Source organism: Bacillus rossius, chromosome 12, assembly GCF_032445375.1.
Source record: "Bacillus rossius redtenbacheri isolate Brsri chromosome 12, Brsri_v3, whole genome shotgun sequence".
NCBI lineage: Eukaryota > Metazoa > Arthropoda > Insecta > Phasmatodea > Bacillidae > Bacillus > Bacillus rossius.
The window spans coordinates 5,457,138-5,472,089 of NC_086339.1; the positions used below are offsets into that span (position 1 = coordinate 5,457,138).

At 40.3% G+C, this 14,952-nt stretch overlaps 1 protein-coding gene across 1 annotated transcript in view; it reads left to right on the forward strand.

Annotated features, from left to right (window-relative positions):
* Positions 1–14,952, forward strand: part of LOC134537410 (uncharacterized) — a 188,263-nt gene that overhangs the window by 168,551 nt on the left and 4,760 nt on the right. Inside the window, exons 14-23 of the mRNA XM_063377796.1 lie at positions 614–684; positions 858–984; positions 2,539–2,791; positions 3,946–4,052; positions 4,838–4,985; positions 9,894–10,028; positions 10,437–10,599; positions 11,538–11,662; positions 13,074–13,238; positions 14,640–14,800. Of these exons, the coding sequence (XP_063233866.1) occupies positions 614–684; positions 858–984; positions 2,539–2,791; positions 3,946–4,052; positions 4,838–4,985; positions 9,894–10,028; positions 10,437–10,599; positions 11,538–11,662; positions 13,074–13,238; positions 14,640–14,800 (1,455 nt within the window). The remainder of the gene's footprint in view (positions 1–613; positions 685–857; positions 985–2,538; positions 2,792–3,945; positions 4,053–4,837; positions 4,986–9,893; positions 10,029–10,436; positions 10,600–11,537; positions 11,663–13,073; positions 13,239–14,639; positions 14,801–14,952) is intronic.

The following is a 14,952-nucleotide window of genomic DNA, read 5'->3' on the forward strand; positions in this document are numbered from 1 at the left end:
CACTCGGCCAGTATCTGCCCTCTATCCTCTCCCCCTGGAACAGGGGTCGACAGACCGTGACTCGTGAGCCGTCTGTGGCTCTTATCACAGTACTGTACAGCTCTAAAACCCACTGCGTTGCCACAGCATGTTAAAAAAAATTCCAGAACAAAATCAAGCGGCGCAATCACAACGTGTGTCCCCAGCCTAGCTCACACTCTCCTGTCACACTGCCCGCCCCGCACTCACCCAGGTGGTTTGTTTTTTTATTTCGGTAATTAATTATTTAATATAATTTAGGATGTACTTGTTTTATCAGCAGAGCTCTACTAATGACTACCAGTTTTTGCGTGATGCTCGGAACAAATAGACAAACAAAAATAATTATGTCTACAGTTTTATAATATTATAGATTTGTTCTCTGCCACATTACTTCCCAAGTCATTTTCGGCACGGGGCCAAACCCGACCACTTAACTGTAACCCTGCCATGCGGCCGTGCTGTGGGATCCACAATGGCTCTCCTTAAGCAACGGTGCGAACCGCTGCCTGGGACTTAATGCATGTCGTGGATTGTAGCTCTTGTCAGGTACATTCTCAGTTGTGATGCAAATGTTGTATTTATCCCCCGACAGCAAGCAGAAAAGAAGCGGAAAGACCTGCTGCAGTTTCCCGACGAGATGCCGGCGCTCGAAGAAGCTACGAAGTGAGTACATTTCTGGTTAACTTGCTTTGTGGCTGTTTTGATTATGTTTAACTGCCTGGTGTTGCTTACTTATGGTTGAGTTTTGAGTTGTGTTCCACACCAGCTGCTGGTTTGAACGCAAAAGAAAACTTAATAAAAAAAATGTGATCCTGAATGTTGGTTGTCGTCGACAGAACAACCGTGGAACAATTGCAGAACGAGATAAACACGCTCGACTCTAGAATAAAGAAGATAAAGAAGCAGATTGAACTGCCATCAACAGAGAAGGACATCAAAGCCCAAATGGAGGAGTTCTTGCAGGTACAACCTGTTCTTGGTATTATCACGTAGAAAATTGCTACCATAGGAGTCTTATGTGTAAAATTTTAATCTAATAATTGTTCAATGTGTTTCAAGCTACATTTTAAAATTGGAAGTCACAGTAAGTATTTTCCAGAAATAACACAACTAATTTTTGAAGTGAAATTTTCTTCTGCACAATGAGAGTAAAATTTTAAGGTTGAATTTTAGTGCAACATTTTTGTGAAACATTGTTGTGAAATGTGTTTGATGTGAAAAGGACAGAGAATAGGTACATACTTAGCAAAAGAGATAAAAAAAAAAGAACACAATGCTTTATACATTGCTGGGCTCATTTTAGTTTTCCTCTATTTTGGTGAAAATATAAAACAGAGAGATATAGATGAACAAAAGAAGAATGTGTTTGTTTCAGAAAATAGATATAGGTATCCTATACAGTCAGCTGTGAATGCCTTGAATTTTATATTTGCTACCAGCACGCTTGTGTTCCACCTTGTTCAAACAGCAGCGTAGAGAGCGCTGTTGAGACAGTCCCTGCATTTCCCGCAAAGATAGCACTACCTGTTAGGGATTTCATAATTTGTTCAGAGATTTGGAGTGTTCGAAATGGCATAATTGTTTAAAGAAACAGTAACTCGAACAGTTGATCTTTATGGTGTGAGTATTTTTCTCTTGATTAATCATTACTGATTGATTAATATTTATTTATATCCTGAGCATTTATTAAGAAGTGAGTAATAATTTTGTTAATTGATGTTAATTTACAAAATTTTCTTCTTTCTCTCTCTCTCTCTCTCTCTCTCTCTATGCGTTTTTACCCCTTAGGATATACAAAGCATATTGTTCAAGTATTGTGAATTTAATTGTGCTTAATAAAAATGTTTCCCATCGACAGTGTTCTATAGTCTCTCAGTTGTGACACCACACAGTTCTAACACTCTGATTTACCAATGTCACACTTCCGTAATGACCGAGTAAACTAAAGATCTGTTATCATTTTGTCACACTTCACTCTCTCTTGATGACTTGTGTAACTAGTGGATCTTTTAGTTTCAAAAGGCAAAATAATTATTTCGTCTAGATATAAGTACCTATGTATGTGTTTATTTAACTTTGAATTGCAAAAGAAGTTTCAGTTCCATCTCGTGTACTGAGTCACACGCGCATCAGTGGCGTAGCCAGGATTTGTGTATGGGGGGGGTGTTAAGAAGCATGCCCCTCCCCCCCCCCCCACCCCGTATTAAAGCGGTGGGTCCGGGGGTCCTCCCCCCCTGGGAAAATTTGGATTTTAAGGTGTAAAATAGTGCTATTTTAGCAGTTTTCGGTACTTAAATTTAAATATTGTAATGGTAAAAATTTTTTTATTAATTTTAATATGAAATTTGTTTGAGTGATGAATAAGAAATTAATTAAAGATTTGGAGCTAGGGGGGGGGGGGGGGGGTTGAACCCCTAAAAAAAACCCCTGGCTACGCCCCTGCACGCGCTCAATGTTTTAATCTGGAGCGCACTGCGGAGTGCAGCAGGGTAAATGGCGCGTGGGGTTTTTCGGCAGATGGCGGAGCAGGAGGTGGCAGCCCTGCAGCGGGACATGCAGGAGCTGGAGGCGGTGCGCCGGCTGCTCGCCGACTTCTTCTGCGAGGACGCGGCGGCCTTCAAGCTGGAGGAGTGCCTGCGCGTGTTCCACGGCCTGTGCGTCAAGTTCCGGCAGGCGGTGGCCGAGAACGAGCGTCGCCGCGCCCAGGAGGAGCAGGCCGGCGCGCGGCGGCGCCAGCGCGAGGAGCAGCTGGCGGCCAAGCGACGCCAGCGTGAGTCCTTCGTTTCTACCCCCCCCCCCCCCCCCCCTTTGCGCCGCACGCCTTCGCCCTCCGTGCCTGACGCGCGACAGTCGAGCTCCGTGTAGTAGCTACTTGTAGTTGTACAGCCAATTTCTTTTTTTCAATTTCGTTTGTTACATTACTAATTTTTTTTCTTCTTCAATTTTTTTAAAATAAAGTACATGCTACAGTGCACATTTTACACTTGAGCACAACTGGATTGAAACGGAGACAATGCGTTAGACGGCATCCTGTTAAATTTCCATTGCACGAGGGATGCACATATTTGTTTATGTAGGTACTTAAAATTTCTACCTCAACGTGCCTACAGAAGTATAGCTTCGGAAAATACCTGCAGGCTTATTTGAATACAATGAACACTCATCGCAAACACATTTCGCTCTCTCGCTGTGGTGGACGTGATTGCAGTGGCCGATCATAGGTTGTGGCATAGTGTGGAGCAGATGGCAGATGACATATTTTAAAAAATTTACTACATGGAAAGCAGTATTTTTTTTTTTGTCAGAGAGGCCAGTTTTTTTGTATAGTTCAGAAAGTACAGCAAATAATTTTTCTAGTTTTCTAAGATAGGACTTATTTTATAAAAGAATCTTCCCTTGCCTGTCGTCAGCATAATTCAACTGCTATGAGAATTAGTAGGCACGTCACATTTGCAACAAATAGCGGGATCTTATTCCCTGTCTCAGCATGTTATTAAATGTACAGTGTTTTGTTTTGTGGGCACTGTGTGTGTATGTACACCACAGAAAGAGTCGTCGTGTTGTTGCCAGTTGACAGTGTCATGTCACACTAAGGATGCTTCTTCACAGGCATGATTATAACCATCGTAGAGACTAGTGCCAGCGCTTCACAACACCGTCCCTGCCGAGGTATCACGCCTGCAACTTGAAGTGCCTGCCCCCTAGCATGGTTCATTATTCAGGCAGTCTCTTGCAATTCTGCAGGTCCCATTGAATTTAGAAATTTTCCCAAATGTTGACGTCATATTTCCTTCCGTTCATTCGAGAGCCATTGGATAGGTCAGACATCCAGTGCTGAGGCTTCTAGCCTTTCGTCAGTGTTCATGATGTATGGATGTAGGAATGCTGCACGGGATGTGTCAGCGTTGTGCTTGCGTTCCACAGTGAGCGGTCAGCTCGGGCCAAACGGCTCGGAGTCCGACACAAACATCGTGGACTCGTTGCTCAGTGACATCCGCGCTGGGTTCACCCAAGGGAAGACTCCGGAGAAGGTAATAATTATTATTAGCCCAGTTAGTGAAGACTCAGTTGAATATATACATTTTTAAAAATATTACGAAGAATAAATTTATTTGCAGTATATCCAAAAAATTTTATTTTTATTAAAGCAACAACATTTATACTTGCTAAATTATACAATTTGGAACTGTAAACCCTTTACTTGGGCGGCATATTTCAAGTTTTCTGCGTAGACTTCTTGAGAATATATATATGTGGTTTATAAATACACTTATACTGGTGGCTTCTTTACCAATATAGTTTATAAATTTTTATTTATTATTATGTACCTGCTTTTGTTTGCTCCCGGTTCATAAAAGTATGTAAGAGACCCTGCTCATCAAAAACTCTTCGTCGTGACTGATTTGTTGTAGTTTTTAGGTCAGATAGTTGTGAAGATTGGAGAAGTAAATAGTGATGTAAAACGAGTGAATTGTTTTATAGCTCGGAAGATGAGTTGGAATAGTAGGTGTTGTCAGGGGAAACAAGAGAAAAAGGTTTTGAAGGCAAAGGAAGGCATTACAAATAAGTACCTTGTACATTACTGGGTGCCTATGAAGTTCCTTGAATCTTGATTTATACTACACTAGTAATGCCATATTATCCGAGTATTCTTTGTGTTTCTTAAGCTGAGTGGTGAATGGGTCTTACCCATCCTAGTTTCTCTTCGGTGTTGGCTGTCCTGTTGCCTCGTGGGGGTTACTGCAAGGGTCGCCAGTGTTGGCTGTCCTGTTGCCTCGCGAGGGTCGCCGCTACAGCGTGTTGTTGCTGGGGGCAGGGCCGCAAGGTTGCCAACGGCAGCTGCATGACGTCCGAGGAGGACGTGTCCATCACCAGCTCGCCCATCGTCTCCCGGCGCAGGATGGGCTCCTTCTCGGGCCCCACTGGCGACCAGACTGCTCCGAGGGACGAGGCGTACTCACCAGGTAACATTGACGGTGTCGCGTCCCACCTCGGTCCCTGGGCCCCACGACCTGGCAGCGCAGGCTGCTGTGAAGTGTACTGTTTGGTAGATACTTGAGGACGAGACGCATACTGTCAATACCTTTACAAAATACGGACCCATCCACTGTTGTCTTCCCCTTACTTCAGGAGGTAAGATTATGATCTTTCTGTACAGTACATTTTACAATCTGTGTCATTAATAATGTATTTTTCTTGTGAGTGAATACATAATATTTCTGTGGGAGAAATAATACTTTTATAAGTAGACTACATAGCTGCAGTACCCGGCTTTGCCCGGGCTGAACACCAGGTGATATATTGTCCGCGAGTTACAGCAAAATGGATAGTGATATGTCCAGTGTTGTGGACATTAAGAAATGACACATAATTACTGTTTGTGTATCTGTGACCTATGGTTTTCTGTTTACCCATGGCGATCGGTTGAAAGGTTTAGAAGTTGATGCGCTACAGCGCCATCTAGCGGCAAGTTACAAAAAAAATTGTTAGAAAAAAACCTTCTCCATGATAAAAACACTTCGATGTGCCAACTTTCATGGCAATCGGTCAAACGGTGTAAGAGTTTATCGACGACATACATGCCAACATCCAATTTATATATATTCTTATATTTCGAAATTTTGGGGCTTTCACTTTTGCGGAAAGTGGATGTTCAGGACCTCGAATGGTTTGGAACACTCCATCTCGAAAGAATAGATATTTGAAATTCCTGAAATTGTCAACATTTTGGGGCTGTGTTCCCAGAGGGGGGCGGGGGGTTCGAGGACCCTGAATGGCTCGAAAACACTTAAAATCGAAAGAGATAGATTTTTCAAATTTTTTAGACTTTCGAAATTTTGGGGCTGTAACCACCTGGGGAGGGGGGGGGGGGGGGTTGACGTTGAGGACCCCGAATGGCTCGGAAACACTCCAAATCGAAAGAGATATAAAGGAACATAAGAATGTAGGCATTTACTGTACTCTTATCTACCATAATAATAATATTGACAAATTGAAAGCTTATTACCTACCTATTAATAATTATCTAAATAAATTAATAAATAACTCTATGTTTAAGAATTTACGTACATACATAATATTAAACTTCAAACTTCACACACACACACACACACACACACACACACACACACACACACAAACTAAGGATGTTGTAGGATTTCTTTATATGTAAAACTGTGGTGGCAATATTCCGCTTATCCAAAGGAGTATAGAAATTAATAGAGACATCACTCCCTATACACACCACAAATCTTTGAATTAAGTATAAAAAAAAAACATAGTCCAAAATGAAACAAAAAGTATAAATAACCACTAATTTGACAAAAAAATTATACAACTGGAATGACAATGTTAACATCCGCCTGAAATTTAATAGAAGTAGGTAGGTAAGAATATATATATAAGAAATTAAATGAAATTAAAACATACATAAATAAAATTATCTCACACTCAACCAAACATAATGTTTAATATGAAATAAAGGAAGATGGCAATTATACGTAACTATTCTAATCAATAAAAAAAATCAACTTTCCTGAAATAGTTAAATTCAAATTTTTCAACAATATATTACATAATTGATAAATATTTCTGGTCTTCGGTCTCAGCAGCCCTAAGACTCTTGACGCTCAGCAGATAAATTATAAACACTAAACCAAACTCCTTGCAAATAAGTAGGTAATTTAAAAAAAATATAACAATATTGACAAATAGAAAATATTAGTAGGCCCTACCTACCTATGAATAAATTTCGAAGAAATTTATAAGTTTAAGAATTTATGTACCTACATAATATTAAACTTGAAACTATCCACACAATAAAAACCTAAGAATGTTAGTCCAAAATGAAACAAAGTATAAATAATGACCAATTTGACAAAAAAAAATTGTACAACTCGAATGACATTGAAAACATACACGTGAAATTTAAAAGAATTATGAGTGCCCTAGGTAGGGAGGAAAAATATATATAGAAGAAATTAAATTAAAAAAATGGGTGCGTGTACTTAGGTACGCGCATGTGAAGTTATACTTCTTTGGCATCATTAAAAAATAGTTTTTAATTGCATGCAAAAATATTGCGTGGAAGAAGTGAAACTTCGTAATGTGGAAATGAAAATAGGAAGGGGTAGAAATTGATTTTTAGTGAAATCATATTGTATCAAATCAAACTAAAAAAAATAAAGGAAATAAATTTGTAATGATTCATAGATTGATCTTCAGAGAGAGAGAGAGAGAGAGAGGACACTAATTGAATGTCTATAAAACTAACTTTTTTATGAGAGCAGATTTTCATGAAATATATCATGAAATCATTCAACGATAAAACCTGTTTATTTAATTAAGCGGATGGGTTCGCCCCAAGGAGAAAATAACGCGGCGAGACCTCGTGGACATAGAGAAATGACACACTCACTATTTATGTGTCTATGAAACATGATTTTTTTCTGCAATTTAAATTGTAATATACAAAAACGGTATTGAAAATTGAAACAAATATGGCGACACTACAAACTGTCAAGAGCTTTTTTTTTTCTTACTCTCTACTTAGTTCCTTACAATAGCAAAACGTAACGTAATGGCTTGAAAGCTATTGCTCGGCAGACATAGAGGAATGACACTAACAGTTTGTGTATCTATGACACACATTACATTTTTTAGTTTTTTCTTAACTCAGAATCGAGATAAAATATCCAATTGTGAATCTAAACCATCCTCGAATCCCCGTGAACTCACACAAAAAATTTCATCAAAATCGGTCCAGCCGTCTAGGAGTTCAGTGACATACACACGCACACAAGAAATATATATACGTATAAAGATGTGAGGGTCAGTGAGTAGGTGATGACGTGATATTGTGAGTAGTGAGACACTCTTTAAGAGTCAGCTTGATGGTCTGATGGGACATGCGTGAATGCGAGGCAGTGCGGCAGAAGGACGTACCGGGGGCTTGGGGCAGGTTTCACAAGGTTCAGGTCAACTGCCACTAAGCGTACCTCGGCAGTTGAAGTAGGCGTGATTGTAACTGAAGTCGTGTGCCATCACAGTGTCTAGTGCCAGCGCTTGATGCTGTGCCTGGCGAAGTATCACACCCGTGTCATGGGTAGGGACAAGATTATTTCATGAATTGTGATGAAATCAAAATAACACCAAAAAGAATGTCAATACATCGCGTAACACGGAACCAAGCAGCATTTAACCAAAATTTAATTAAAATAAAAAAAAAAGAAATATTTTATTATTTTAAATTCAAGGATAGTCTTTATTTATTGCCAAAAGATTGTTCCAAAGTGCACACAGCAGAAAAATTAACTTAGTTTGTTTTATTGTGCATCTCTTATCAAAACAGTTTTAAGCCACAAATGCTTGCTAACTAATTTTTTATTGTTCGTAATGTATCTGTTTTAGATCAATTTATTTAAAAAATATTATCGTAAAAATCTAGCGTATAAATATTACCGCTATTTTGTAGAGTAAGTATAACAAACCAGCTTGTATGAAAATAAAAACAATAACACTGAAATATTCTGTTTTAAAAACAAAATTGGACTAAAAATAAAACCATAAAATCGTGTCTCTAATCATGAGGTACCTATGCTCTGGCATTGTTCATGACTCATGAGTTATGAGAACCGAGTAATGGCAAGGGGTGTTGAGTCTCTTACAATTCTCTAGATCTTGTCGAGTTTAGCCGTTTTCTCAATTTTTATGCCGTATCCTTGCGTTCATCATACAGCCATTGAATGGATTGAACTATCAAACATCCAAGTGTGTATTGTGTTATGAAATTAAGTGAAAACAGGTTTATATAATGTAATAATAGAAAAAAAATAGTGTTTAGCAAAACAATAGACTCTGTGAATATCCTTGTAATGTAGGTTTTATTTCGAGTATCCGCACATCCTTCTAACATGTACAGAATTATAGTTATACCCTGATAGCTGATTTTCAATCCGCTTCAGAACCTGTTATCCGTCCATGTCGGAATTAATCATGTTGATGTGAATCGTTGCGAGCAAGTGTCTCCGGTTGGGGGGAAGGACTGACTGCCTGTGATGTCCTGCAGAGTGCGGCTTGTTCCAGTGGACGTTCGGCTGCAGGAGAAGTAGACAAGGTTACTATTGCGTGTCGCATGTCTGTGTTTTCAGGCAGCATCTGCCTGTGAGGTTGGCATGCTGTGATGTGTCGTTCAGTAACACCGCTCGCGCGTCTCTTCGTCCGGACACTCTTTAACCCACGGATTACGTTCTCTTCCTTTCAGGGCCTTTTCGCAACTCCCTTGTTATCAGTTGAAAATAAAGTTTTTAATCATACTTATGTCAGTATCTAAGAAATTGGTGCAAAATTGTTAAATGTTATCGTTTTATTTCATAGCAAGTAAAATTTTAATTTTATTCTTCATGCTTAATTAAAATAATTTAAAAGTTATTTTAAAAAGCAATGAAAATGATTGAAATCTTTGCTCTATTTTAGTCATTTACTGTGTTATCAGTATGATGAGAGAAATGATTTAGCATGTACCTTTAAACCAAGTTTTAGTTTTCTGATGTGTTTTTATAGAATTTCGCACTGGTGTGGGCTTTAGGGAACTTGTCATACATAGCGTGATTCTCCTACTAATGTGTTTAACTTGGGTAAGCTGTGAATGAACTTTCCTTATTTGAATGTGGGTTTTGCATTTCCTTCTGTTCAGTTTATCATATGTTTGCATTTGTGCTTGCATTTACGTTTGAGGTGAATGCATACAGTGCATGCTACCTGTGGTAATAGTCTTGTCAGTAATAACACTGAGTGTTCTCACTTACGGAAGTACGTGATTGGCCGTGTCCTGGACGGAGTGTGTGTCTGGTGCCACTCCCGCGTGTTCCCAGACGTGACGCCCAATGGGAGCCTGCGCCGTCGAAGAAGCAGGGTCCTGTCGGAGGAGGACGACTCCAATCTGATGGACTTCCTGCGCGCGTCCGGCCACGACAACAGCAGGGAGCGCAAGTCCTGGGGAAGTCTCGGTAAGACCTCGCTGCACTGAGTGTGTACCAACCGAAAGGTTCCAAATCAAAGCAGGTGTATTCTCGTGCTTTCCACGACAAAGGAAAGGAAGCTGTTGCAAGCCACACTTTCTCGTTTTTAATCTTTTGTGTTCTAAGGAATTACCTCAGTGCTTCTTTCAATCCATGTTTGGATATTCTTTCTCTTAGCATGACTTTTGCTTCTTTGCAAGGTTATGTCTCACAAACAGGGATGTTTTTAATGAGCACATTTGTGTTTGGGTAAACTCGAACAATAGCAAGATAAAAGCACAGTGAATATTTATAAATTGCAAATCATGTTACAAAACAGGGAAGCGCTTCGGTGCAGTGTTTAGCAGTGAAGGTACTGTGGCCCACCCCGCCACTCACTCCCGGCGCTGCTTGCAGACCGCTCGTGGGCGCGCCGTGCGCGAGGCAGCGGCGGGCGCAAGAGACCGGAGCTGCTCAGCGCAGACTTCTCCGGGGAGAGGGAGCGGCCCAGCTCTCCGTCGCCATTGGCCGAGAGCAAGCCACTGCTGCCCGCCACTCCCGAGCCGGAGAGCAAGCCCAAGTGAGTCGCGGGCGCCGTCTCCCTGGACCCCACAAGCTTCAGAACTACACATTTTCTTCTAAATCTTTTACCCATAAAACAAGAGTAAAAACATTTCTTTCATTAAAAATATTTCGAGGGAAATATATATATATATATATATATATATTTTTATCTTTTAGGTTTGGATCAAATTCTGCTCACAGGCATATATTAGTTAGCTAAAATGGCTACAATTTTCAAGCTAAGATCATTTAGGCATCAAATAAAAGCTACATTTTCCACTCTTTTCATGTATATCAACAAACCATGGATAAAAATTAATTTAAAAAAAAATAATTATTGTAAACTTATTTTATAAATATGCTTTTTCCCTATTGCTCTTAAGTCACAAAAATCATACAGTTAAAAAAATTTCCCAGAATCATGTTGGCTTTCAGTAAGTAACTGCATTACAAAAAAAAATGTATTTTTGTACTTTTTGAATAATTGTTTTGCTATGTATGAATTAGCAATGTAGCATTGTAAAGTGATCTTCAATCATTAAAAGAAAGGAAGGTGTTTAAGTGTTATAATGAAATATCACAGAGTTATAATGTGGAGAACTCAACAGAGATTTATGTGCCCAAATTTGAATGCAATAAGTTTTGAGTATGGATGGTACAGTCAATTCTTCAAATATGATCACATTATTAGTACCTACTCTAAAGATTTTATGTTCAAGGAAAAGGATTTGAAGAAAAATTTAGAATTAGAACACCAGCACTTGTGTAGTTGACTGTGACTACAGAAATATTAAATAAATGCCAGAGTCCGACACGTGCCACAAAAACTAGGTATTAGAAAAACAAACCCTTGAAGAATCCAGTTGGTCGGTCGTGGTTCAGTGTTGTTCACGCACGGTGGCGGTGCGGGCTTGAGAGTACTGACACCGGCCGTGACCCTGCGCTTGCTTCCAGGGCGTGGCGACAGAAGATAGAGGCGTGGCTGCAGGAGAACGAGAAGGAGGAGAAGCAGAGCGAAGAGCTGCGGCGGAGGTCTCGTCGGGTCCAGAGCAACAGGCGCTCGCTCGAGCATGATTCAGGTGCTCAGCCTCCTCCCTCACTTCCGGCTCCGCTTGTGCTTTATTCCACTGGCCCAAGGCTTGGGTGTTTAAACTTTATCATTAAATTAATAATGTTCGCAGACTTTCACGGCCATTGTCTGAAGTAGCTTGGCTTCTGGGTTGTAGCCGCGTCCTTGGCGAATAATTCATCGACGTTTCGGCCGACATTGCAGTCGCCATCATCAGGGAGCAGTTACCTACTACTGAGTAGGTACTGAGTAGGTAACTGCTCCCTGATGATGGCGACTGCAATGTCGACCGAAACGTTGGTGAATTATTAGCCAAGGACAAGGCTACTACCCAGAAGCACAGCTACTCTATCATCAAATAATTCTGTCTCTTTAATTTAGATCACAAGAATATTATTTTCAAGTCAAACTAAATGTGCCAGGCCCTGCCCACTCTCAGCGTCAGGCTTGGTAGATTTTGATAGTTTTTAATTTTTTTTTCAGGGGTTCAAAATTAAAAATTTCAACATTTCGTAATTTTCACGTTAGTCACAGGACAAGATCTACCTCCTTTCTAAATTTTAAGTTTCTAGCTCGTCTGAAAGTGGGTTAGAATTTGTATTGATAAGTGAGTGAGTCAATTAGTCAGTGGGCTGAATATAAATTTGGATTACTGTTTAAAATTATAAAATTGGTCGGTTGTCTTCTGAAAGTTCGGATCCGCCGTTTTTGTAGTGAACATAATTTATTTATTTATTTATAAATTGTGACATGCACACCAACGCTCTGAGAAGAGATTACAGGGGTGTGCACGGTACAAAAAACAAACACAATACACAAGAGACACAGCAGACAAAGGACACAAAACAAAAAAAAATTAATAAACAAAAAAAATAATAAATTTAAAAATACAGAAAATTAGTGAATTTAGAATACACAGTTAATTTAATTGACTGCAAGTGATACTAAAATAATTTACTAATTGGTTAAGCTTTTTACTATTGGGTCTAATCTATTATAATTGTTTTTAATCTAAAAATAATATCATTTTTTCTCTTGATTGTACAGAAAGTAGACGTTAATTAAAATAAAATCAACATGTAGAATGTTTACACGATCCTGGAAATATTACACAGGACTTGCGGTGCATGATAGATATTTACAGTATTAATTATTACGTAGTTTATAAAGAGAATGAGGCACTGACTCTATTACGCCCTCTTGCGGTAGTTTTTGGGAGTACATATTGGCGCACTATTCAGTGACACGTCACACACGCACATCACTGATGGGGGGTGGCGGGCGGAGAGACACAGGGTGATGGAGGGGCGTAACCCCTGGCTGACATCGGTAGATTGAGTGTTGTTTTCCAAGCATTTATAAAAGTGTGACATGCTGGATTCAGTGGTGGAGAGTTGTTACGTGCGTGATTGCTCCGCCAGAGAGCGAAGGCCGGGGCAGCACCTTGGACACTCTGCCCGAGGAGAGAGTGGAGAAGTCCGTGTCGCAGGCGCCGGCCACCTGCGCGCAGTACAAGCGCGTGTATTCTGACTGGAGGCCCACCATCGAGAAGACAGACGTGGCTGGCGTCATGGAGGCTATCGAAGGCGAGTGCCACGTGGCTGCCCGACCCTCGGCGGTTTCCAGCCGCTTGCTACGTCATACCAGTTGTTAGCGTGAGGCTAGGGATTGGCATGGGTCTAATCATGAACCTTTAATGTCTTGTGTTTAAAAAATTATATTACACACTTTTAGGCATTACTTCTGGAATTTCAGTGCCTGGTAAATCAACTGCACAATTTTTAACTTCAAATCTTGGCTTATTTGTATTTTTTTGCTTTGAAACATGGACGTACAGAGCGCTGTGAGGTTGTGTAACGTCAAAAAATGATCCAGGTTCAAATATGCCATTCAGTATAGGGGTCAAGTAGGTATGTGACTGCCATCAGGCAAGGTACCGATGTCAGCACCTTCACGCAGGATACCGATGCCAATACCGCTGCACCACTGGCTTCATGAGCGCTGCTCTGTAATGGTCAGCTAGCTGGTTTCGGCCTCCCGTGATTCCGCACGCCCCAAAGAAACAGTTGCCGCCGTGCTTAAAGGGCACGGACCCGGCAGAGACTCTGTCCTCTGAGCGTGACGTCGCCTGTGGGGGAGCGTGACTTGTTTGTATCCCTCTTAGTGCAGTTACCACTGACACCTGCACCTGACATGCTCTCAGCGACGGGCATGCTATAAAGTGTTAAGGGGCCTCCCTAGTAGCATCAAAAGTTATGAACACTATATTTTTTTTAACATGATAGCACGTTATTTATCGACACTATGAATCTGGATGTCGATGGAATCAATTATAAATTTAAACCCACTTGGAAGTCAAAAGGATCAATTTAATAACCCTGTTGTTATTATCACACTAGGTCAGCAATTTAATAAAAAAAAAAAATGTTAAATTGTGAAGCTATTTTAGCCCAAATATTATTAATGATTTTTCCTTCTTCATATTTATAACTGTAAAAAAGGAATATACAGACTAATTCACAAAAAAAATTCTCTTTAAAGTTAAAAAAATTCTCTGTGATATTTTTCACTTCTATTAAAATTGTTTTTTTTTTTTGTGTGTATACTACACTCAGAAAAAAATACAATCGGTAAATGGACGGTCTCCGGGTAAAAGGTAACAAGTCAAGAATTCACTTTTTGCAGGAGAAACAAAAAACTCTTAGATAAAAATTCAATTTAAATACTTAAATTTTTCTTGCATTATTCTTTTATTTACCAACATATTTACCAACATAGTTCCCAATGATTAAAAATGCATTACATATTCTAAGTATACTTAAGAGTTTATTGCTGGAATAAACTAAAAATCACCAAAATGTGACTTGTTACCTTTTACCCGGAGACCATGTAGAAAGCAATCATATTAGTTTGTATAGGAGATACTTGAATGTCGTGGTGCTTGCTGGCATGTTGCGTAGAGCTGGGAAGTGTGTCGATGTGTTCAGGTGCGCAGCCCCACACGCCCGTCAAGGACAAGTCTCCGTGGCGCAAGTCCAACCTGAACGTCCCCAACAGCACGGAGGAGACGGAGATGGACGTGCGTCGTCTGCGCAGGATGCAGTCCCGAGGCAGCGTGGAAGTCCCGCCGGCCTCCGGCTCCTTGCAGGTGAGCATGGTCGCTCACGCGTCGCAAAGTCCGCGTGTTGTGTGTGGTCACGAGTCTGACTTTCCCTCCGTAGTGCGTTCAGAGACCATGGCCACGCAATCAGTGATCTTGCCGGATAAACGAATGAAAATATAGTTATAAGAAAAGAAAAA